At 44.1% G+C, this 23,598-nt stretch overlaps 1 protein-coding gene across 2 annotated transcripts in view; it reads right to left on the reverse strand.

Moving 5' to 3' along the window:
- EPN2 (epsin 2) overlaps positions 1-23,370 on the reverse strand; it is a 45,140-nt gene extending 21,770 nt beyond the window's left edge. The window contains exons 1-2 of one of the 2 annotated variants that reach the window (XM_054643695.2): positions 23,209-23,370; positions 3,396-4,169 (exon numbers count right to left, since the gene is read on the reverse strand). In XM_054643695.2, coding sequence (XP_054499670.1) covers positions 3,396-3,990 — 595 coding nt within the window. In that variant the 5' untranslated portion in view covers positions 3,991-4,169; positions 23,209-23,370. The remainder of the gene's footprint in view (positions 1-3,395; positions 4,170-23,208) is intronic. The other variant, XM_054643694.2, reaches the window with a different exon arrangement.
- Positions 23,371-23,598: the final 228 nt, after the last annotated feature.

Here is a 23,598-nt window from a genome sequence, read left to right on the forward strand (position 1 = left end):
GTGAGGGATGATTGGCTATCAGCCAAGAGATCCTTTTCCATCTTGAATTCTCTCTCACTACACAGGGTATCAATACTGCTTTTATTTTGTTACAAAGGATAAATGTGGGACACAAAAACCAGCAATTCTTTAAGAAAATCCCTTGTGGGCAACATCCAGCAAAAATCCAATTGTCCCCATGCAAACCTGCCCAGGTTGGGAAGCTGGAGGAGAGGAGGAGTTGGAGAAGAGTTCAGTCAGTGCTGGCTGTGCAGCGCAGCTGATTCAACATTCCAAAAAACTGACCCAAAAAGGCTTCACTGATTTAACCAAAACTGCATTTTTAGTGCCTGAAAGGAGAGGGCAGAGCCTCCTCACATCCTCCCCAGTATCCACTGGGAGTTACTGGGGAGCTGTTCTTCAGGAACTACCAAACTCTCAGCTCCTGCTTCTGCAAGAAAGTGCTAAAAATGAGGTTTTATAACCCAGCTCTAGAAGGAGCAAGAGTAAAATGTGCAGATGGCAAACCTGTGAGGGATGAAACCTTTCCTGGGGTGGTGCTGCCAAAAGGGCTCTGCCACTCTCCCAAACTTTATTTCTATTTCTATTTTCTTTATTTCTATTTGCCTGCTAAGCAGTGCTGGGCATTCAGCAAAGAGGGTGGCTGGACATTTTGAAGAGGCAAATCTCTGCTGTAGATGGCAAATCTAAAAGTCTCTGATCTCCTCTTCAAAGGCTCAGAGGAATGAAAGAGAATTCTGCCAGAATATACAGAGCAGCAACAGCATCTTAGGGATGTTCTGAGGGGAGTATTTCCCAGGAGTGAGGCAGAACTTCATTCCTTTTACAGATTTTTTTTTTTTTCTGAATCAAGATTTTCTGCACAAAAGAAGGGTATTAATAATAAAAAATATAGAATTTAAATATAGATGTTATTAATTTATATTTAAAATTTATTTTTATTTAAATATATAATATAAAATATATCTTTTATATATAATATATAATATATAATCTATAATATATAATATATAAATATATATTTATATTTATAATATATATTTATATATTATTAATATATATTTATAATATATAAAATATAAAATAAATAATTATATATTAATTTTTTTTAAAAAAAAAAGAACACAGGACGGATACAATCTCTTTCACTTTAAATAATGAAAAGCATCTTTTCTATCAAATTTAGCAGGCACAGGAATAACCCTACATTTATGTAACAGATTAAATGTCTGGATTTTAATGAAACTCCTTCCTCGTTTCCTGGGATAAAGCTCTTCCCAGTTTCCCAATATCAGAGGGACTCAGCACAGCTGTTCTGGAAGGTGCTGGTTTGCTTTGCTCCACTCAATTAAACCAGCCAAAAAAACCACATTTAAAACTCTAAATAGACAACCTGAGAGCCACCTGCATTTCTGCTGATCCACAGTGAAAAAAGCCCAGGAGAGCTGGAACAGAGGAAGAACCACTGGGGGGGAGGAGAAAAACCTCTGAGATTTCTAAAGCTTCTTAAGGAATGAGGAAAAAAAAAAAAGCTTAAGGAATCTTTACCTCCAAAGCAATCCTGCCACAGGACACACACAGGGAGGAGGGGCAGGAAATGCACCCTTGGAGGAGTGAGGAGCAGCCCAAGTCCTTCTCCCATCCGAATTCCTAAAGCAGCCCAGGAACAATTGGGAACAATTGGGGAACACGCCCTGCATTGCTCAGCCCTGCTGGAGGAACCCTTGGGAGCCTCTGGGAGCACTGAGCATTCCAAACAATGGCTTCAGGCATTAATTAAAAGTTGGGGCTGGTGGAGCAGTGATTCTGTGAAACCCAAGGTGTGCAAAGCCTTGTTCAGCCCAAGTTCAAATCAATATTTTGAGCTATTTCTAAATGAAGAATTTTTGTTGTAGTCAACAATAATCTATAGGTTTGAAAAGGGAAAATGTTGTTATTGTTGAGGTAACAATATATGAGGTTTTCTTTAAAAATGCACAGTGCTCAAGTATGGTTATATTGCTCAAGTATGGTTATATTATATATAATATTCTATATTATAGAAAAACTGTATAAATACAGAAAAACTATTATTACAGAAAAATTAAGATGTTTGTCATCCTACTGCTAATTAAAAGCCAAGATCAAAAATTCTCATAGCTGGAAGCTTTCACTCACATTTTCTGTACCTTCACTCACATTTTCTGTACCTTCACTCACATTTTTTTGTACCTTCGCTCACATTTTTTGTACCCTCTATGCTAAAAAAATTTCCTTTTGGAAATCATTTTTTCTGCTTGTCTTCAGAGCTTTAAACAGAGATTTTCTCCATCCTGGTTTGATTTTCTGCTATCTCCTCCTGCAAATGTCAGCAGGGCTGACCCCACTCATGGATTTCTGATTTAAGAAGCACTTTGGGACCCAGGACATGAGAAACTTCAGATTCTTAAAGCTGGTGCTCAATGGTTCCTGCACCCTGGCTCAGTCACAGCCTTCCACACTCTCTAAACATTCATTTAAAGAAAAGATTTCCCTTCAGAATTAGACCACAACCACTGACATTCCAGCCAAAGCAGCTTTCATCAGATCATTACTTACATTAAGGAGGATTTAGTGCCAGATCAGGCCTCTTCCTGACATGACAGGGAGTCCCACCAAGCAGTGGTGGAAAGAATTTGTTCTTCCCACATCACTGTATTCATTTTTTAAGAATGAAGTATAGTATTTAGTATTTAGGACAGACACACACACACACCAAATACTGAGAATTTAAATATTTAAATACAGATTTAAAGCACTCCTCCCCCAAGAACTGCTGAGTAAGCAACAAAGGAAATTTAAACAGCAAAGTACAATAGGAGCAACATAAAGTAGCAAAATGATCCAGGAAATATTTTGTATTTCTTATTTATTCTTAATCCAAGACCAGGCTGGACAGGGTTTGGAGCAACCTGGGATAGTGGAAGGTGTCCCTGAGCGTGGCAGGGGGGTGGAATGAGATCAGCTTGAAATTCCCTCCCAACCCAAACAATCCTATGATTCCATCCTGAACAAAAAGAATACATCTCAAGCACTCCTTTTAAAACCAGAAACAAACAGAAAATCCCCTTCACACCCTCCCCATCACAGCAAACACTGGACCAGGTTCACATGAGCAGCCTGGCACTGCTACCTTTGGAACTGATAGTAAACAAGGGCTTTTAAAATCGATTTCCATCACTGCACACGTCCTCTCCAAAGCAAATATTTACCCAGGCATCTGCAGAGACACCAAGAGCACAGAGCAGATCCAGAGGGATCCCAGATCCCCTGGCAGGCAGCGTTCCACCCTCCCACAGGCACCACTCACTCCCTCCCTCCCAGCCCCAGGAGAGCCCTCCAAAGAAAAGGATCTGGGACGTGTTTGCTGTACTCACAGCCATGGTAGGATGCTGGGGACCCTCCAGACTTGCCATACTCCTGCTCTGAGTAGCTGGTGGACAGGTTGGGCTGGCTGGAGCCTCGGCCAAAGGTGATCTGGTTGCTGCCCACCCCAGTGGCCACCTGAGCCATCCTTTCTTTGGTCTTCAGGGCTTGGGCCCTCTCTGTCTTGAGGCGCTCGTCGTCCTTCAGAAGGGACACCAGCTGCTTGGACTTCTCCCTCACGTTGATGCCCTGGTCCTTCCCATCTCGATCGATGTACTGAAAATCTTTCAACGTCTGGATAGCAAAAATATTCTCTTTACACTGCTGGGCCACCCTCTCAGAGCCAGTTTTAATCAGGTAATCTAAGAGAGTGAGGGCCTTGTAGACGTGTCGCCAGTTCTTGCCGTGGTCATTCAGTCGTTTCCAGATCATGCTCATAATTTCAGAGAAGGCCACAACATTGTAGGTCAGATCTGCTATTTCAGTCATCAAGGAACTGGAAGGACCCCAGGGGTCATTTGAGGTCGCTTCCCGAACTTTTATTTCGGCCTCTGAGTAATTGTTCACAATGTTCTTCATCTGCCGTCGGATAGACGAAGTCGTCATTTTTATTTCCCTTTTTCCCAAGACAGATTCCACAACACAAACAGCAAAGGGCTAAATTTGCTCTTCCAGGAACGTTTCTGAACAGCAAAGGCTCCGTAGCAGTGGCGTGCTTGTGACACGTTCCGCTACAATCATTTCCTCTCCTCAAGAGAATGACATGAGAAAATGAAAATCATGACCTGAGCGAGGAAAGAAAACAAAGCAGGTTAGTTGGGTCTGATTGTTCTGCACAGCCAGCAAGCCACACACACACACTTGGGAGACATTTTCCTAGATTAATTTTTTCCTCCTCAAATTTCTTCTGAATTTGAAAACAACTTGTTCTTCTCACGAGTCACATTAAACATTGAAGATTAAAAACTTGAAGTGCTGAGCAAAACAAAAGCAAGAACACAATCACGCTGATACAAAGGCAAAATCTGAAAAGCAAACCAGAAACAAAGTCCAACCTGGAGATTTATTTTCCAGTGTAAAGCCTACCTAGAACTTTAAAATTACAGAGCTAAGATGAAACCACATGAGGAATTCCATGCTCAGCAGCCCTCTAACACTTGGAATCTGCATCCAGACAGGACAAGCAAACTTCCTAAAAATCAACCAAGCCATTTCTGAAACCCTGGGTAAGTTTAAAGCCCTTTCAGTCTCAGGACAGAGATCCTGTGGCCCAACACACTCCAACTCAAGGTGACCTTTCATGGTAAGTAGATCAGAAGGAATTTTTTTTGTTCCCAAATGCATTTACTTTGTTCATTTGAGAACACTCAGCAGATCCACACTTTCTGCTCTGCGGCTTTCACTCAGCACCAAAGAATTTTTAATTCTATGAGAATGGAATTGTAAAGCCAAAATGACTGGCAAGAAAAGGCAAGGACAAGCTGTGGAGCTGGAAAGCTGGGTCAGTTCTTTAGTTAAGGTCACTGTTTCAAGTAAACAGAGGCCTATTAAGCTTTGGAATAAATTACTTGAGCAACTGGCAGATTCCATGAGCACAGAGCAGCCCTGAGAGCACAAACACTGAGCAGGGACTCTGAACTGAGCTGGCCACGTTCACAGAGATGCTCATCCAGGTGTCCTTTAATGTTCCTCCAAACACTCCAAGAACCAACCTCATCCCTCACAGAGACAAGGAAAGCACAGATTTCAAACCTGACATTGTTATAATTCTCCAAATTACTGCAGTGCCATTTCCATGCACAGATTAAACTCCCATTTCTTGGGATACACACAGTTCTTCTCCCTGTGCATTTCACCTGCCACTTTATCCCTCAGCAGGTCTCAATCTTTCATCATTCCTTTCAATTCAAGATTACATTCAAATTTGACTAATTTGCTTCAATTTAGCCATCTTATTATTCCAGGCCAATCGGCTGAAGGGAATATTTGCAAGAGCACTGATCTCTGGCAGGACATTTGGCTGGGAAGAGCCCTTCCCTGTGAGAACCAACATCTACTCCTAACCCCATTTCCTGCCCTTTAACCCACTGCAAATCTACAAAAAACATTCCTGCTTATGAAAGTTTTATTTCTTTCAAGGCCAGGGATGAGAGGCCTCCCCAAAATCTTTTTACAAGTACACTACAGGAGCAAGTGCCTCCTCACCTGTGTGTATCTCCCCAGTCATAGACAAGTTTCTCACTTTACAACTTCACAGGCTTTTGGAAAAGTCATTTTAATACTTCACATGTAAAAGTCCCTGAAGATTTAACCATCCTCACAACACAACTGCTTCCCTTTTCTCTCTCTCAAACCAAATCCAGCCCTTTTTACACAACAGCACAGGAAAAATACTCCAAGTCTCTTAAGTTTTGCAAGTAAGAACAACCCAACCCTGGATCACTTCTGGAGCTGATTAAATGCAACACAAAGCTGTCAAGGTCTAAAAAAACAGAGCAAAGAGTCTTCATTCCCTCCCAATTACAGCCCACTAGGAAAGCAGGCACTCGGGTTTGGAGAAGAAACCAAAGGAAGAACTCCTTTGGAAGCTTCTCTAAGTCTGGAGGAGCACTTTGGAAAAACAATCCCAGAGCAAACACAGGAGGGAACACACTGGGTAAAGAGAAGCCAACAATTTACACACTTCCAGGAAATTCAATATTTCACTTGTTGTTCTGTAATAGACTCAAAACCCATCAATCCATCAACGCTGAGGGATTCTTCACTTTCATATCTTCAGTCCTGAAAACCAAGGCCTTTCATGAGAGAAATATTAAGGTTTGTTTTTTCCTTTTCTTGATGGACATGTGTTCATCTTACTCCACTCATAGCCCATAAAATCCAGCTTATTCTAAAGCTCATCCTAAACCCCCAGAGGAGGACAGGGTGGAAAGCTGATGGAGCTGCTGCTCCCCTCCAGTGCAGCTGTTCCAATGTTCAGGGTCCTGCCCTGGCACTGACCCTCACCCAAGAGCTCTGGTTTTGTCCCTGCTTTACTCACTCTGCTCCCTCACCACACCATGGAAGCCTTCTCCTGGATTATTCCAAATCTTGCAGCATCACAACAACTCCTTTTATCATTGAACAGATCAAAAAGCCAAACACCCCAACTGCATAAAAGAGGGAGAGTTTCTAACACATTCTAACAACTTCTTACACAGAAAGTTTAGATTTCTTTTTTTCAGTGAATTAACTTCTCACAACAAACCACAAGGAAGCACAATGCACTTGCAACTTCAGCAAAAATGTGAGTTTGCATTTTTAACAGCAGAGTTGCAAAGAAAGCAGAAAGTGAGACCAGTTGATTAAAGCTGTGTCTGGTTAGCAGGAAAAAGGCTTGAGCAGATTTCTGTGAAGGTTCAACAGTCTTGGGGAGCCTTCCTCATGTTTGCTCTTGGTACCCCTAAGCTATTTGCTCTGATTTTGAGGTACCTGGCATCTCCAAATGGCAAAGCAAAGAGATGTGCAGAAGGTGAAGCTTACCTGTGTTACCAGGGCTCACCTGGAGGGAAGCACCCCATGCCCTTCTCCCTATTCCAGCAGTTCCATGACACAAAGAATGAATTCTCCTGGTGCTCTCCTGCACACAACTGCAGACAGAAGGAATTCCTGCCTCTCATCCTCATCCCTCTCACAAGAGATGAAGCTCAGTGCATGAGGAAATATCTTTAACTTGCTGAGACTAACACAGAGCCAAGGCCAAGCCACAAAGTCCTTCATCAACTCAGTTCAAAGCAAACAGCCCCACAAATCCACCTATAGACAGGCTTTCAGCAGAATCCATTCACACCTCTGGAATGCAAAACTCCAAGCAGGATTTGTCTGCACTGATAAAATGCCCTTTGTATCAGCCTGAAGGTAAATATCTGCACAGCCCAGCTAAGCATGCACAGGAAATATAGGAAAAGCTTTTAATATCAAGTGTGAAAATTAACATGGAACATCAGGAGTTCAGCAGACATTTGCATAAAATTTTAATTAACAGTATTACAGACAACATATATCCTTAGATTAGACATTTACTGTAAGTCACATGCATGAGAAGGGAGGTTTGGAAAATAGTTATTAATTCAGTCAGTCTGTGATCTAAATCTGCAGAACATCAAATATCCCAGCCTTGCTGCCTCCCCTCTCATGGGGAATACACAGAGATCTGCTCTCCCTGCTACCAGGCTGCCATGGCAGAGGCAGGTGATGCTCAGGGACCTGAGCATTTATCCAGGATAAACCAGGGAATTCTTGCCCATCTGCAGAGGATCAGGCTCAGAGAAGCTGCTGCCAGGTGCTGACTGAGGAATCTGACAGACAGACACCAACACCACACCTGCACACACAACCCCAATCCCAACGAGAAGTCAGCTCCTATTTATGGCAAAGAAAAAGGATTCCCATTGCCTGACACTAAATTCACATTATTTTCACATTATTTATAATTCATATATATATATATATATATATATATATGTATATGAATATATATATGAATATATATATGTATATATATATGTATATATATATATATAAAACATCCTGCTTTTCCTGGGATAGCTCTTTGTGTGTCTAAATCCAAACCCACTGTGTTTTAGGAAGTCTCATTTCCCACAACCAGCTCAGAAAAAACCCAAGCACAAACCATCACATAAAAATCAGGAATATAATGCAGAAAAAAGCCATTTTTCTCGTACTAAACCCACACTGCTAGAGAGATTTTCAAACTTCACTTATTCTCTGATTTTTTTTATTTCTTCATCAATTATTCTCAGAGAACAACTGGCTGACCAGAGGGTACCATTACCCTGCCCAGGATACAATATTCAACTGCAATCCCAAAAGCAAACAGGAAAAGGGGCAACTGTGCATCGTGGCCACTTGGAGGAGAGCACTGAGAGAGAGAAGACACTTGGCACTACCCAGAAAAGCCAACAAGCAGAACACTTATTAGCTCTCTCTTGCTATTCTACAGCAGAGAAAACAGCAATTCATGGGAATAAAACAGCAAAATGAAGAGCCTGAAATTCCCATCAATGCCCTTCCTCAACCTTCAAAATTATTTAGGAAACGAGTTACAAATACAGATTGGCAAAGGGTTTGGAGAACAGGGTTAACTCCAGATGAAAGGTTTCAGTTCCATTTTTCACAGCTTAAATGCTTGTCTTCAGTGTAATTTCTGAGGAGAGGAAATGGTTCAAAATTCAAAGTTTTGGAAGCTTTCCACTCCCTTTTACAAATGAGAGAACAAGGTCAGCTTTCACAGACAGCAGGTGGCCAAATTATTTCTTTATTTAAAGAGTTAATGCTGAAAGATAATTCTCCTTCAAATTTATGCATATTCATGAGTGCCAAGGTTTGATTCTGCACTGGTTTTACAGTCCTGCCTCAGCCTCACTGAGGGAAAGGAGCTGCAGCTTGAGCAGGCTTTGAGCTGTAAAAGAGATTTCCAGACACAAATCTGGTTCTGTTTTCCCCACACCACCTTTTGTTAGTCCTTGTCTCCTTAAATTCCCAGGATTTGAGCTCCGTGGGGAGCTCATGGAGTGGATGGGAAGGGGGGTGAGGAGCAAACCTCTGACCTGTCCCACACAGCAGCAGCAGCAGCACCTGGCCACGTCCTTTTGGGACCTGCCAAGCCACAGCTGGTGGGTTTGTCACCCCCAGCTCCCCTGGCCCTTGTGGGGCTTTGTCACCCCCAGCTCCCCATGTCCTTGTGGGGCTTTGTCACCCCCAGTTCCCCATGTCCTTGTGGGGCTTTGTCACCCCCAGCTCCCCTGGTCCTTGTGGGGTTTTGTTACCCCCAGTTCCCCTGGTCCTTGTGGGGTTTTGTCACCCCCAGTTCCCCTGGTCCTTGTGTGGCTTTGTCACCCCCAGCTCCCCTGGTCCTTGTGGAATTTTGTCACCCCCAGCTCCCCTGGCCTTTGTGGGGTTTTGTCCCCCCCAGCTCCCCTGGTCCTTGTGGGGCTTTGTCCCCCCCAGCTCCCCTGGCCTTTTGTGGAATTTTGTCACCCCCAGCTCCCCTGGTCCTTGTGGGGTTTCGTCACCCCCAGCTCCCCTGGTCCTTGCAGCTGGAATGATGGACAGGGGGGCTGGAAATGTGCCCTGAAGGGCTGGGAGAGGGGACAGCTCTGCCAGACCTGCAGATCACCACCACGACCCAAATCCGACCTGCACCAGGATCTAATTTTAGGATTACAAGCTTTGACAACAGCTCTTTAAAAATAACACATTCCTCCTTCTGCAGCCAGGTCAGGTGTCACCCACAGTGCCACCTGCACATGTTTGTAGGCTTGGTGTGGCTTTTTTGTAGTTGTTCACTTACTAATTTTTTGATAATATTTAATTATTTGCTTTTGTTTCAGAGGTTGTTGATCAATCTAAATTGGCTGATTGGTTTTCTATGATAAGGTAAGACTAAAAGACTTTGGAGAGTATTAAGACTAAATTTAAGACTAATATGTAAGACTAAATATTTTGGAGAAATAGAACCATGAAAGATGCATTGTAGTAGGACTCATGAGGGGCAGTTTTAGATTATTGGCTTTAAGGCATTTACAGCATGGTGTGGCAAAAGCTGATAGACCAAGAAACTCTCATATTGTAATTAAAATACAATATAGTGCATTGTAACAGGAAATAGTTAACTTCTGATTGTGATGGTGTGAATTATAACATCTGTAGAGTCTCACCCTTCTCATGAGACTGAAAATGGAATAAAAAATTTTAAAACACCTCTCAGTTTCCCCATGTCTGGGTCAGGAGAAGGGTACTGTCTGACCTGGGCATACCTCAGTTGATGCTCCATGCAGCAGGTGTGCAGTGAACATCAGAATACTGCAGAATTACACACCAGAGCGAGGTCAGGCCATTACACACTGAAGCAGAAATGCCAAATGCAAATTAATCCAACAGGGCAGTGAAAATACCTCCCCAAACTCCCCAGAGGAATTTGTTCTCTGGGGATTACCTGCTTCAAGGAAAGCATTTCATCTGTTTTCTCACAAATTGGAAAAAAGAGACCACCCAATGTGTGCCTTGACAGCCTGAAATAAATTCAGCTTACCAAACATACCTGAATTGTATTTTCAACTCAATTAAGGGCAGTAGGAGACACTTCTCTCCTTTCACATTTTCCTTTTGGAAGGAAAGAGGATATCCAATACTCTTGCCAGAGGATGTGCCTCAGAATCTATTACTAATTAGAAAAGTCCAGCCTTGTCACTCAGGCTGTTATAGAGTGACAGGCACCTGCTCAGGCCCCACAGATCAGCTTGAGCACAGGAAGAACTGCAAAAAATACAAGAGCACAAAATGTCAGCTCCCTTCTTTAAACCCCAGTGTTTTCCTACAGAACTGCAATATTTAAAATTCATGTTCACCTAAATGTGTGCTCATGTATCAGATTCCATATTTTGGGGATGTATTTTGGGAAGATACCTGCTACTTAAAATTACCTGATGATTTCATTACCTAAATTGATTTTGCACTTTTATTATTACGAAGCAAACGTCACCGAGTGCAGCTTCTCCCATCCTCCTACACACACCAGACATGAAACCACATTAATACACTCAGTAGGCCAGAGGCAAATGCTCACCATGACAAAGATTAGGGGGGGAAAAACAGTTTAACTCTCCATGTTACTACTGGCAGAAGCTGAAGGATTAATACTTTTATTTTGTGACACGGATTTCTAAGGAAAAGGGTTGTTCAATAAGTACAAGATGCCAAGAAATACCTGTCCATACATCCAAACACTATTTTTTCCATTTTAATTAAGTGTGCTTCCTGCCAGCACAAACTACAAGCCTGCAAAGAAAACAGAGATTGATTTAATATCCTGCTTACATTCATCAATGTCCATTCACGGCATAAAATATTTCAAGTGCCTTCCCTCACAGCCACCAGATTTTGCACAATCATCTTGAAAGTCACCACAATGTCTTAATTCAACTCTAAGAGCTGCTACCAACATCAGACTGCTTTAAAGCTCAGAAATTCAGGTCCATGAGCTGTCTGCTCATGAGATTGTTGAGGAGTTGAGGAGGAAATCCTTCCCTGGGAGGGTGGGGAGGCTCTGGCACAGACTCCCAGAGAAGCTGGGGCTGCTCCATCCCTGGAAGTGCTCCAGGCCAGGCTGGATGGGGCTTGGAGCAGCCTGGGACAGTGGAAGGTGTCCCTGCCATGGCAGGGGTGGCACTGGATGAGTTTTGAGGTCCTTTCCAACCCAACTCATTGTGGGATTCTGTGAATCAATTGCTGTAAGATTGCAAAGTAGGAAACACATCCCAAAATCCTCCCTACAGGAAGATTCTGGCCCAAGCCCAGGGTTCCAGAGCAGGATCTGCTGCTCAGAGGAGAAATGAGGATGGGATTCCCCAGCTCTGCCTCTCCACTCTGCCCCACACCAGAGGCACAGCTGGAACAGCTCCAGTGACTGATGCCACACACCAGGGCAGGCAGGGGGACAGGCAGGGCTGGGGCTGCTCACAGGCCACAACACCAACCAATTAATGCCAAGGTCACTCTAATTGCTCTAAAGAACACCCCAAATAAGGGGAGCACCAGCAATTCCATCAGCAGTCTCCAGTTACAGCTCACCAGGAAAAGCTGCACCTGGGGAGCTCAAACTGGAGGTGGAGTTGATGGTTCAGGTTTGGGACTTGGCTCAGCAGGTGACTGCAAGGACTCTGGAAATCTCCTTTTCCTGCCTAAGGACAAAGCAATTCCATATTCCAGGTGGAAATTTGGTCCTTCTCTCTCCAAATTACCAAATTTCACAAAATCTTAGCCCTGCCCTGTTCCCACCCCAATTTCAGCTCAGTCCTGCAACACCGAATGTTCAGCTTTCCCTCTGACTCCTCCAGATCTCTCTCTTATCTTTTCATAGTGCACACACCACAGTTTCCAAAATCCTTCCCAAACCAAGCCACCTCCCTCTCCCTCTTCCTCTCAGACCTGTCTAACGTGTCCAGCACCATCCCCCTGGCAGGAGCAATTCCAGAGCAGAGGTCCCAGCTGTGCCACCAGCAACCTGGATCTACGCTGGATTCTGGTTCCCAGGAAACAGAACTGAAGAATATTGAATAATATAAAAATAATTCTCTTTGGTCAGCTTCTGTGGTGCTCCAGTTCCTGACTCTGAGCTGTATTTTTAAGTTCAGCTTTGATGGAAGTGAATCATTTAAAGATTTTTTTTTAAAATATCAGCACATCTCACATAAGGATTTTGCTTCATTTTTCTGCTTCAAACTTTCCAATTCCTTCATTCATGCACAAAAAAGAGTCATCCTTGTTGTAATATATAAAATATTTGTTTTTATTGTAATATGATTTTGTTGATTTTTGTGGAATTAAGAAAAAAAAAAATCTGGTTTGAAAATGCCAGTGAATCCCACATTCTCCTATGCAGATATACAGAAATTTTCAGCTGTCAGCATAACAATTCCTCAAGTTTTCTGAATCCATCCTCCAGCAGTAAAATTCTACCTACTCTTTTATCTATTCTGGATATTTAGACGGAAAATGATTTGAGTGGGAGGCAGCTTGTTCGTTTCAAAGAGGATGACAAAGACTTGTTACTCAAAAGCATCTGTGCCTGTTCCTTCATTAAAGGTCATTTTCTTCCAGTCAGCTCTTGCAGAGAACATCTTCTACCCCTCAGCTCTGATACCCTGCAAGCAGCAACTGGATCATGGCCTTGGGACTCCAGATATCTCCTAAGGAAGCCACATGGAAAAGGCACCACCTAGCTCTGTTTCCAAAGCAGCTGATTGTGGCTTGGGATGTATTGAATAAAATGCAAGAAATCCCTGGTGTAGCACTGCTCCTCCCTGTCCCTCCCAGAGCTGCCTGGTGATTATTGTTTTGACCATTGTTTTCATGCAAGTCATTAAGAACATTCCCTCGTTAGATTTAGAAGCAGAACACAAAAGTGGTTTAAAAACTCACCCACTCCATTTTCTCATTATTATTATTATTTTTTCAAGAGCTTTCCACCTAGTCCAAATGCACAGAAGAAATTCTGGCCCATTAACATCCATCAGAGAGCAGTAATGAATTCATCAATATTGCTCCAATCCGTGGGCACTGTGCTGAATCATTTGGTAACTACATCTGCAGCAGGAAGGGCTCATCCAACCCTCCCCACACTGCCAGCAGCCACCTCCCTGAAGAAGGAAAAATGAATGGATGAGATCTGCCCCAGCTCTGCTATCCCTCAGCGTGGGGCTGCTGGTGCCTCTCCACACCAGGATCCCCAGAGCCACCAAATCCTCCTGGAGCTGCTCCCCCTGGACATGGCCCTCCTTGGCCAAGGCACCTGCAGGCTTGCAAGGAGCTTTCAGGGCTCTTTCTTTCTAGAAATGATACAAGGATTTGGTTTTTTCCCTGCTGCAAATATGTTAAGCCTTGAGTATTTAATTTGCAAAGAAAAAAAAACAAAAAACAAAAAACCCCTCCACATCAGGTTACTGCAATCACACTGAACTGTGATTTTATTTTTGTGTCAAGAAGTTTTCCTAACAGCGAAAGTTCTAAGAATAAGAAAAGCTAAAAAGCTACCAAAATCAGCCAGCCTTAAAAGAAAATAATTATCAAGTAACGTGGAAGTTCAGCTGCCAAAAAAAAGCCCATACCTGTGGCTGGAGTACAACAGTATTAAGTTACTGCTCTCACAACAAAGGAAAAGGAATTTATTCTCGAAAAAAAAAATCAGCCTTAATGATATAAACAAAATTATCTTTAAATGTAGATTGGAAAGGACCCTGCCTGCTCTGCCTTGCCCAGGGATGCCAAGGCCGGTGGGCTCTGCAGTTTCCCCTCTCTCCAAGTCCTTTCCTTGTGTTTACACTCTCAGTTCTAATGGTGTCTCTAATTAACCCCAGGAATAAACAGGGTTTGTTAAGGTGGCCCTTACAGAGCCAGCACAGCTAATCGAGGTCTCAGCACTCTGCTGCCTTAACCCAGAGGATGGCTCAGAACATACACTCACACATGTGTCTACATATCCTCAACTCCCACGGCTTAATTCAATTAATACTATTAAATCTTTAATGCTTGCCTTCAAAGGCTCTTCTTTAATTTTTAATAGCTCTCATAGGTGAGCACGAATGTTTTAAGTCTTTCTGCTATATTTTAAATAAACTCCTCTGTTCTTGCCACTTTGATGTTTGCCTTTCTGACAAACCTCTGCTCTGTGAAGCTGTTGTGACTTTGTTTTGTGTGCAAGGATGACATTACAAGCTCCAAACGATATGTTAATCACCGAGCTGGAATCTGGGATTTTTTTAATTCCTCTCACCTGCCCTCCGGGCTGGGAGTTGGCACCAGAACAGCTTTCATCAAAACAATGAAACCCAGGAGGAGAGAAGAGGCAACTGGAGGGAGGGGGCTCTGATTTGCATCTGTTTAGCATGGAAGCGGCAGGCGGGGCTAAATTCTCTTGTGCTCGGCTTTCCCATGGAAGGAGAGAACGCCAAAGTCACCGGATTTTATTTAAATACTTAAAACAGGAGTTTTGACAAAAGACTGGTCAAGCTGGATGGAAGAATAAGCCTTGTGGCATCTAAAGGCACATCCATTTCACACATGAATGGGCACTGAATGTGTTTTTAATTCTCCCCTTCTCTCACTCCAAGTTACCTTGAGACCCCTCCCCACCTTGCCCTGCCCCGTTTCTAAATTTTGAATTTGTGAGACAGGAGATAAAGCTTTGACAGAACATTTCAGGCCTTTCTGTAAAGCATAAACTACAACAAGAAACGAAAAAGAAAAACAAAAAAAAAAAGCCAGCACAGACTTTCCTCCTCCTTTAAAGTTTATTTTTCTTCTAAATAAGAAAAAGAAAACCCTTCTTAAAATAAAACTAAAAATCAGCATTTCCAGGGACAGGAAAAGGCACTATAGTATTATATACACTATCCAAGCTGACACAAAAAAGAAGAGATTAAAAGGCTGGCTGGAAGCCAAGGCATCCAGACACAATTTTGCACAGAGCATAGAGAACAAAAGTGTTCCTGCATTCAGGATGTTGGAGCATGTTTCCTGCACTCACACCTGAAAGCAAACAGCACTGAAAACCAGGGATCCCAGTCAGCCCCACACCACCAGGTCCCTCACCCTCAGAGTAAAGATGTGCTCACACTCGGCTTGATCCAGACCATCCCCTGCAGGACAAACCCCCCCAATAAAGCAAATTAAAAACAGAATAATAAAGACAGGCTACAAAACCCTCCTGCTGTTCCTCACTCCTCAACATTTCAGCAGAGCACTCCCCAAAATTCCCAATCTCCAGCCATAAAACACGTCCTGACTTTTAAAGCCCACGTAAATACTCCTGGAGGCATCCTATGGTTGTATTAGGATGAAATTAAATATCCACAGCCACTATTGGTTGGCAGACAGACACCAAAATGGCAATTGCAGCACTCAGTGTGTGTAAAGCAGCAGGCCAGGCAAAAGCAGATTATTCACTAGGTAGTCAAACGTAAAACAGAGCCAGACATTTCAGGCTGTCTCACAAAGGGGTCAGCGATTTGTAAATTTTAAACACAACATTTAAGCAGTTTTGCAGACTACAAAAATCCTTTGATGATTTACCTCAGTGCTTCTCTGCAATAAACCAGTTTAAAAGTGATTTTGCTGTACCCGAGCTTTTATACTTCAGTTTCTCTACAAGAATTCTGAAAGCCAAGTCAAACCAATTATAAACGTTCCTGTATTTTACTTCCTTATTAAAGCTTCCCAAGAGAACCAGTAAACATATAAACATAAATATCTTTCAGAGGAGTCACCCAAGTACCAATAAAATCTTCAGAAAGCAGCAGCTTTGCTGAAAAAGTATGAAATACCATGATCATAGCCTGGTTATGCTGTTCTTCTGAGCAGCAGATAGAAATTTCTGCCTTAAAAATATGCACAAATTGAAAATATTCTCAAAATCTACAGTATTAAATATTGATTTCTGAGCTGCATTTGCATACTCCTAAGAAAAGTAGTCTGTGTCACCTATGCTGTTTATCTGAAAACATTCCAACAGAGGCATTATCTTGACTTTCTGAGAAACTCTTCTAAATTGGTAGACAAAGTTTAACTTCGTGAACTCTGCTCAACAACAGCAGCAAAATATAGTAACACTTCTCATAGGTAATAAGCATTCCATCCTTAAAAAAAAAATAATCACTGCAAGCAGCAGAACACTGCAAGAAGGAATCAAAGCCCTGCAATAAGGCAGAATGGGCTCAGAAGGCAAATATTTCATTAGATAATACAACAGAGGGGAGTTTGTGCTTTCCAGTGGTCATTAGAGAAAGAGGTTTCCATCAAAGAATTAAATACCTGGGCAGGGGCATTTTAAAGATGCATCAGATCTTCCCTGGATGTGAATATTGAGGGTAATGCCTGATCAGGAGCCTCTAACCAGACATTACCAGTCACAATCCAGCAACGGCACAAAATAGGAGGGTTTCTCTGATTAATTAAGTGAATAATTAAAAATATTCAAGTTCTGTTTTTCAACTACCAATTGCAGTGCTTTGCTTTACGTGCACCACGTGGCAGAGCACACTGTGCTTGACCATCCCCACCAGAGAACAGGCATGTCAGAACAGCTCTGCAGATAAGGATTAATTAATGATCTTCAATTCTGGCTGATTTCATAGGTTAGAGCAAACATCTCTGCCTTACTGCTGTTGTCACAAGCCTCATCCCTGTCCAAACAGAGCTGAAAGTCAGTAGAAAAGCAGCTTCAGCAGCAATTGGGTCAAGAGATTTGGCTGAAGAAATCCTCATCACTGAAAAGAAAGAAATAAATAAAAATCATAATGATAAAACTGAGGTGATGCTTGGGGTCTGCTCATCCCCAGGAGGAACCTCCTGGGACAGAATTCCCACCTAGGGGGAAACGTGTCTGAGGGATTCTTTTGTGCTGCCATCTCAGGGGAGGAAGTTACCTTTGAAAAGATTTTGTTTGGTCTCTCCCTGAGGAATATCAGAACTGTCTGTATCAGTTCTTTCACTGGGGTTTGTCCCACGAAGGTTTTACTCATGAACACCACAGCTCTTACACCAGTGAGCAACTTACTCATGCGATTACTCCCAGTGGACTCAGAAGGACTGTGTGAGAAAGGAGCTTTGCCAACCTAAAGGTTGCACAATCAAGGGGAAAAAAAAACTTCAACCAAACCAGGGAGGGGGATAAATTGCAACTGACAAAAACTACAATCAAGAAATAGCTGGTGCCAGATTGTTATTTAAGTACAAGGAAGTGATTTAAACAGGAGCAGTTGTAATAAGATTATACGATTCTCTAGTAAGATTCTTACAATGTCTTTGTTCTAGCAAAGCTCTGAAAAGACCATTGCCCTTGCAAAGGTTCAGAAACTACTAAATTGATGTTAAGTCTAGAAATTAATATGATTTGGGAGAATAAAGATAAAAATGTAAAAGAACATCCCAGCCATCATTAGCACCCTGTCACCAATGCTGGTGGTTTTCTCTAGCAGGGGTACCACGTGTGCTGGAGCATTTCTTGGTGGCAAAACTCAAACCCATCCAACAGAAGCAGGGAGCTTGCTCTGCCTGGGTTTCTGCTTTTAAATAATGAAAACTCCCAGGTGGATTGTAGAAGCCATCACATTATGTAAGTGACATCTCCAGAAGGGCAGGGGAGTCTCTATGAGGTTATACAGGAGGGAGATTAAATCAGTGTCTGGCTGCTGAATTTTAGCCATGACCACCAGACTCCACCATGAATTTTAGTAATTTGTTCTAAAAGTCCAGCCCCCAAAATTGGCCATAACTCCTGCAATACTGAAAAGCAAACAAGGCAAGGGAGTCTTCATATTTCTGTCTGGTAGGGTGAACATAAAACATCTCTAACTAAGGTGTCTGGCATGGTTTTAAACTCATAAGTAGCTTTGAACTTTCAAAAAAATAATTTATTACTTAATTTGTACAAGTATTGTTCACTGAGTGCTGCATTCTGAGAAACAAAAAAAGCCTCAAAGAGCCAGGTCTGTCCCAAGCCTCTGTGTAAAAGCAGCACAGAGGCCTTCTCCTGCCTGGGCCAGCCTCCAAACTCTCCTGGACCTCATGACCATTTAGGATTTATTGTATGGTGACATGAGAGGCTCAGACACTGCAAACAACATGGCTAAAACTGCTCTGGGAGAGGCAGGAGCAGGGTGGAAGGAAAGGCAGGAGAAGGAGCAGGGCGGAAGGAAAGGAAGGAACAGGGTGGAAAGGAAAGGCAGGAGAAGGAGCAGAGTGGAAGGAATGAAAGGAACAGGGTGGAAAAAAAGGCAGGAGAAGGAGCAGAGTGGAAGGAAAGGAAGGAACAGGGTGGAAAGGAAAGGCAGGAACAAGACGGAAGGAAAGGCAGGAGAAGGAGCAGGGTGGAAGGAAAGGAAGGAACAGGGTGGAAAGGAAAGGCAGGAGCAGGAACAAGGTGGAAGGAAAGGCAGGAGAAGGAGCAGAGTGGAAGGAAAGGCAGGAGCAGGAACAAGGTGGAAGGAAAGGCAGGAGCAGGAACAAGGTGGAAGGAAAGGCAGGAGCAGAGTGGAAAACTGCAGAGGTCTCACACACAAATTTCAGCTGATTACTCCAGACAGCTCAGGGAGCTCCACTCCTGATGGCAGAAGGAAAACTGTGCCTTGAAAACAATTTGTGCGGATCATGACAACAAAACAAGAGTGTGCTTGAGGCTCCTTCCAACCTCCCCCAGCCACCTCCAGCACAGAACACAGCCAAGGGGAGCCTCCAAGGTGGAGCTGCAGCCAGGCCTGGGCTGGGGCTGGTTGCACCCAGTCCCAGAGCAGAGGCAGCTGCACTCCCACTGCCAGTGGGGACCTGTCCGAGCCTGAGCTCTGCTACCCCACCTGCCCAGAGCTGGGCTTGGCAAGCCGAGGCACAGGAGGCGTGAGCAGCCCAGGCCTGACCTTGAACACAAGGCACCAGTTAGAGGCATTCATGTTAACAGCCCTGGGTGACAGGAACCAGAGAGACACACTATTAACAATTAATGTAACACAGGGTATTGGCTCTGAGATCAATTCAGGTTCAATTTTTGTAACAATACTGGAAAAATGAGCTGGAAATTATCTATACAGATGAAAAGCATCTCGCTAGCATAACTCAAAGTTATATTTCCATATAGAAAGGCACATATAGTGAATTACAAACTGAATTCTGCAGGCATCTCCAGTGCCAGTGCAATGAACAAACACAAAGTACTTCTATACTGATTTTCTTATTAGTATCATCATTCATACAAACTTCACTATTAGGTATTTACATAGAACCCAATCTTGCTAACTTATACTACTCTCCTTAAACTCTGCCTACAACCACTGGTAACCTACAGAAAACACCAGAGAACCTTCTGACCCAACAACTTCACCTCTATCAATGGACTGGGGCAGCATCATAAAATGAAGCAAACCCCAAATTTGGAAACCAGAGACAAAACTGCTATTTGTGAAATGACAAATAAAGAATATCAGTTTTCCTGTAGCTTTCTACCTGCTGCACCACTCACTGAGAGGCTCAGCCCAACAGCCACCGAGTTCTAGATCCATCCTGAAGCCCAGAGTCTCTGAATTCACTCCCATTCAACCATTCTGAATTCTCTCCCCACGCAGAACAGGAAAGCAGTCCTGTAACAACCAGCTAAAGTGATTAACTCAGGCTTTTCAGGGTCTGTTATTCAGCACAGCCCAGTCTGCACCAAACCTGCAGCACACCAACGCTAGCAGACCTACAATCAGCCCCGGCAGGTTTTATTCCAGAGGACAGCAATCCATGTTGTTCTCCTCCATGGAGTCTCCTGCCTTCTTAATGAGCAGCCAGGCTACTGAAACACACAAAAACCTGCTGTTCTTTGAAGCACTTAAGCCAGCAGGATGCTGGTACGTTTCGATATTTTCCCTGCACAGATCAGAGCGAGGCGAAGTGGGAAAAGAACATTACAGGCGTTCCTACAAAGCAGGCACATTTCATTTTCTATTAGCAACATCCCAAGGGACACTTTAGCACTCTGCAAATATGGCCCTGCAAGACTGGGAAGTTGCTTCCTGAGTACCAGTCATTAAAGAAAGGTATTAGAGTAACTTATATTCTTCTACACCAAGCAAAAGCCAGAGTCATTTCCCCATCCCACGTAGGAGACCTAAGAAAAGCAAGCTCAGGAACATCATAACTACTCTTTAATGTATTTCCCCTAAAATGATTATCATTTAATGATTGCTCTCTCTCTCTCTCTCTCTAAAGGAAAAAAAAAAAAAACAACCACAGAAACAAAACCCCGATTTCTGTATCAAGAGAGACTATCAGCATTTTTATGAAGTAACAAATTAGGCCTTTGGCATTTCCCAGCAGTGATCCAAGATTTGAGGCTTCTTAAAAGCTCCAAGTTTTAAAGCAATCAAATGGCTGACAGCTGGAACAAAACTAGCATGATTAACCAGTTATGTAAATAATGATGTGGTCAGTGCAAGCTGAATTCATTTCTGCTGCCTGCATTATACTGGACATCAGATGTTTGTGAACCCTTCATTAAATGTGACTGTAGGAATAATGCAAGTGAAAACCAACATGAGCATCACCAGCCAGGCTACCTGACAGTCAGGGGTCTCTCCTCCAATCCTTCCACACTCATCAGGTAACTCATAAACTGCATTTTTTTAACCCAAATATTACCCACCCCTGCTTAGCTTCTACCTAGGAAACAAGTCTGCTTTTTCTCAGAAGTCCATGGAGAGAGGATATTTATTTACAAGACTTGGACTGACAGGCCAAGGGGGAACAGCTTCCCACTGCCAGAGAGCAGCACTGGATGGGATATTGGGAAGGAATTCCACCCTGGGAAGGTGGGGAGGCCCTGGCAGAGGTTCCCAGAGAAGCTGTGGCCGCCCCTGGATCCCTGGAGGTGCCCAAGGCCAGGCTGGACCTTTTTTGGAAAAACCTGGGACAGTGGAAGGTGTCCCTGCCATAGCAGGGGTGGGACTGGATGAGCTTTGAGGTCCCTTCCAACCCAACCCATTCCAGGATTCAAAGATCCTGTGAGTGCTGCCTTGCATTTCTTACAGGCTGATAACAATTTCCATTCCTCAGCAGATGTAAAAGTCAAGCTGCTGTGTCAGAGAGCTGTTGTGACACAGGTGAAATGTTGCAGAGTAACTTCATGGAATAGAGGAAGTTACAATCAGCACCCCCAAGTCAAACTTCCTCAAATGGAACCCACAGTCAATTTGGCCTTATCAGAATCCGCCTTCAGGAATGCACACTCATGGGTCATTTGTGCTTGATAATTTTTGATAACATAGTTAAATATTTAATACGGGGGAGATTATCGCTGAAATTCTGTCGAGCTAGTTTACCATTACTTGGAGTCTATAAAGGAAAATTTATCAAAAGTTTTGATTCCTCCCAATAAAACTCTACACTTGAGTTTGTTCAAAAATAACACATCTGAGAATGAGCCAAGACAAACATATTTAGAAGTAACTCCTAAACAGGCTGCATTTTGCTAAAGATACCTTTACAATACATTTCTGATTTTAAAAAATCATTCATCCCGCATTTCACACCCCAACAATACAATTTCCTATGACCTTGTGCCTCACAAAACACAGCAACACACTGGAATTATGCAAGAGTTCTGTATTACCATCAAACAAGTATTTCAGTGGAGAGAATAATAAAACTTAATCTCATGGCCTGATTTGCATTTTGAACTCCTCAAGTCAGACTCTACAGCCCATAACATCTGCAACAGCTTCACAATCCTAACAAGTCTTTTAGGCCTCCTGTTGAAAATGGATGAGCATGTAGATAATTCAGGTTATTTTCTTAATAGATGAGGACAAGAAATATGTCCAACTGTTGTAAATTTAAAATCTCACTCGGCTTTTCAGATCCCTGTCGATACCGTACTCGAGAAGGGGGAGGGGGAAGCATTACACACCCATAAAACTGAGACCAAACGCTACCAGTTTTAAAGCCTTAGAGCTTTAAATCGTAACATGAATATTTTAACATTTACATTAAAGCCTTACGGCTTTAAAATAGGGGACTTCCATTGCGGGCAGCCTGTGATAATTACTGTTTCAATATATTTCACAGCAATAATGTAATACAGCTCGCTGGCTACCCAACCCTAATCTCTAGCATCACAGGTACTGCAGGTAAAAATTTTTAAAAAATATATATATAAGTATGTATCAGTGTAAATATATATAGGAAGAGAGAGAGAAAGAATATCACAGCACCACAGAAAATCACAGAATTATTAGGACTGAAAGGGACCTCTGGAGATCATCTAGTCCAAGCCCCCTATATAAAACAGACCCTTAAAAATCATTAAAAGCATTAACACACATCTCCCAAACAACGATATCACTGAAAATACAACAAAATACCGCCCGCCCCGCCACGATGGAAGTGAACAACGCCGGGGCGGGGGTCGGACCGGGCGGAGCGGAGCCCCCCCGCCCCAGCGCCGCCGCCGGGAGCCCCCCGAGCCCGCAGGCCCCGCCATCCCCCGCAGCCCCGGGAGGCCCATCGGGAACCAGGCCCGCACCCGGGGCCGCGGGGGCCCGGCCCGTCCCCGCCGCCGCCCGCCCAGCCACCCACCGGCGACAACAAAGGCGACCGCGGCCCCGCGCCCTCCCCGCGGGGACCCCCGGGGGCCCTTCCCGCGCCCACCCCGCGCCCCGCCGAGGGGAAAGGCGGCGCTGCGGGGGCCGCCCGCCCGTTCCCCCCTCCCGTCCCGCAGCCCGCGGGAGCCGCGCTGACCTGCGGGCGCGGGGCGGGCGCGGTGTCCCGGTGTCCCGGTGCCCGGCGGCCGCGGGCTGCGCTTGACACCCACACGCACCATCCAACATGGCGGCGGCGGCCGCGGGGAGGCGGCGGAGGAGGCGGAACCGGCGGCCGCGCGCGGCCCCGAGGCGCGGCCGCGCTGAGGGCGGGGGGGACGCGGCGCTGCCCGTCCCCTCCTTCCCTCCCTTTTCCCCTCCTTCCCTCCCTCTTCCCTTCTCTCCCTCCCTCCTGGCGCGGCTCCTCGCAGCCGGACCCGGCGCCAGCGCGGAGCGAGGCAGGATCGGCCCCCGGGCGACTTCGGATGGGAGAGCGCCTGGGGAGGGCCCTCAGTGCACACAGAGCCCAGGGGTCCCCCAAAAACCTGGG

This window comes from Agelaius phoeniceus, chromosome 16, assembly GCF_051311805.1.
Source record: "Agelaius phoeniceus isolate bAgePho1 chromosome 16, bAgePho1.hap1, whole genome shotgun sequence".
Taxonomy (NCBI): Eukaryota; Metazoa; Chordata; class Aves; order Passeriformes; family Icteridae; genus Agelaius; species Agelaius phoeniceus.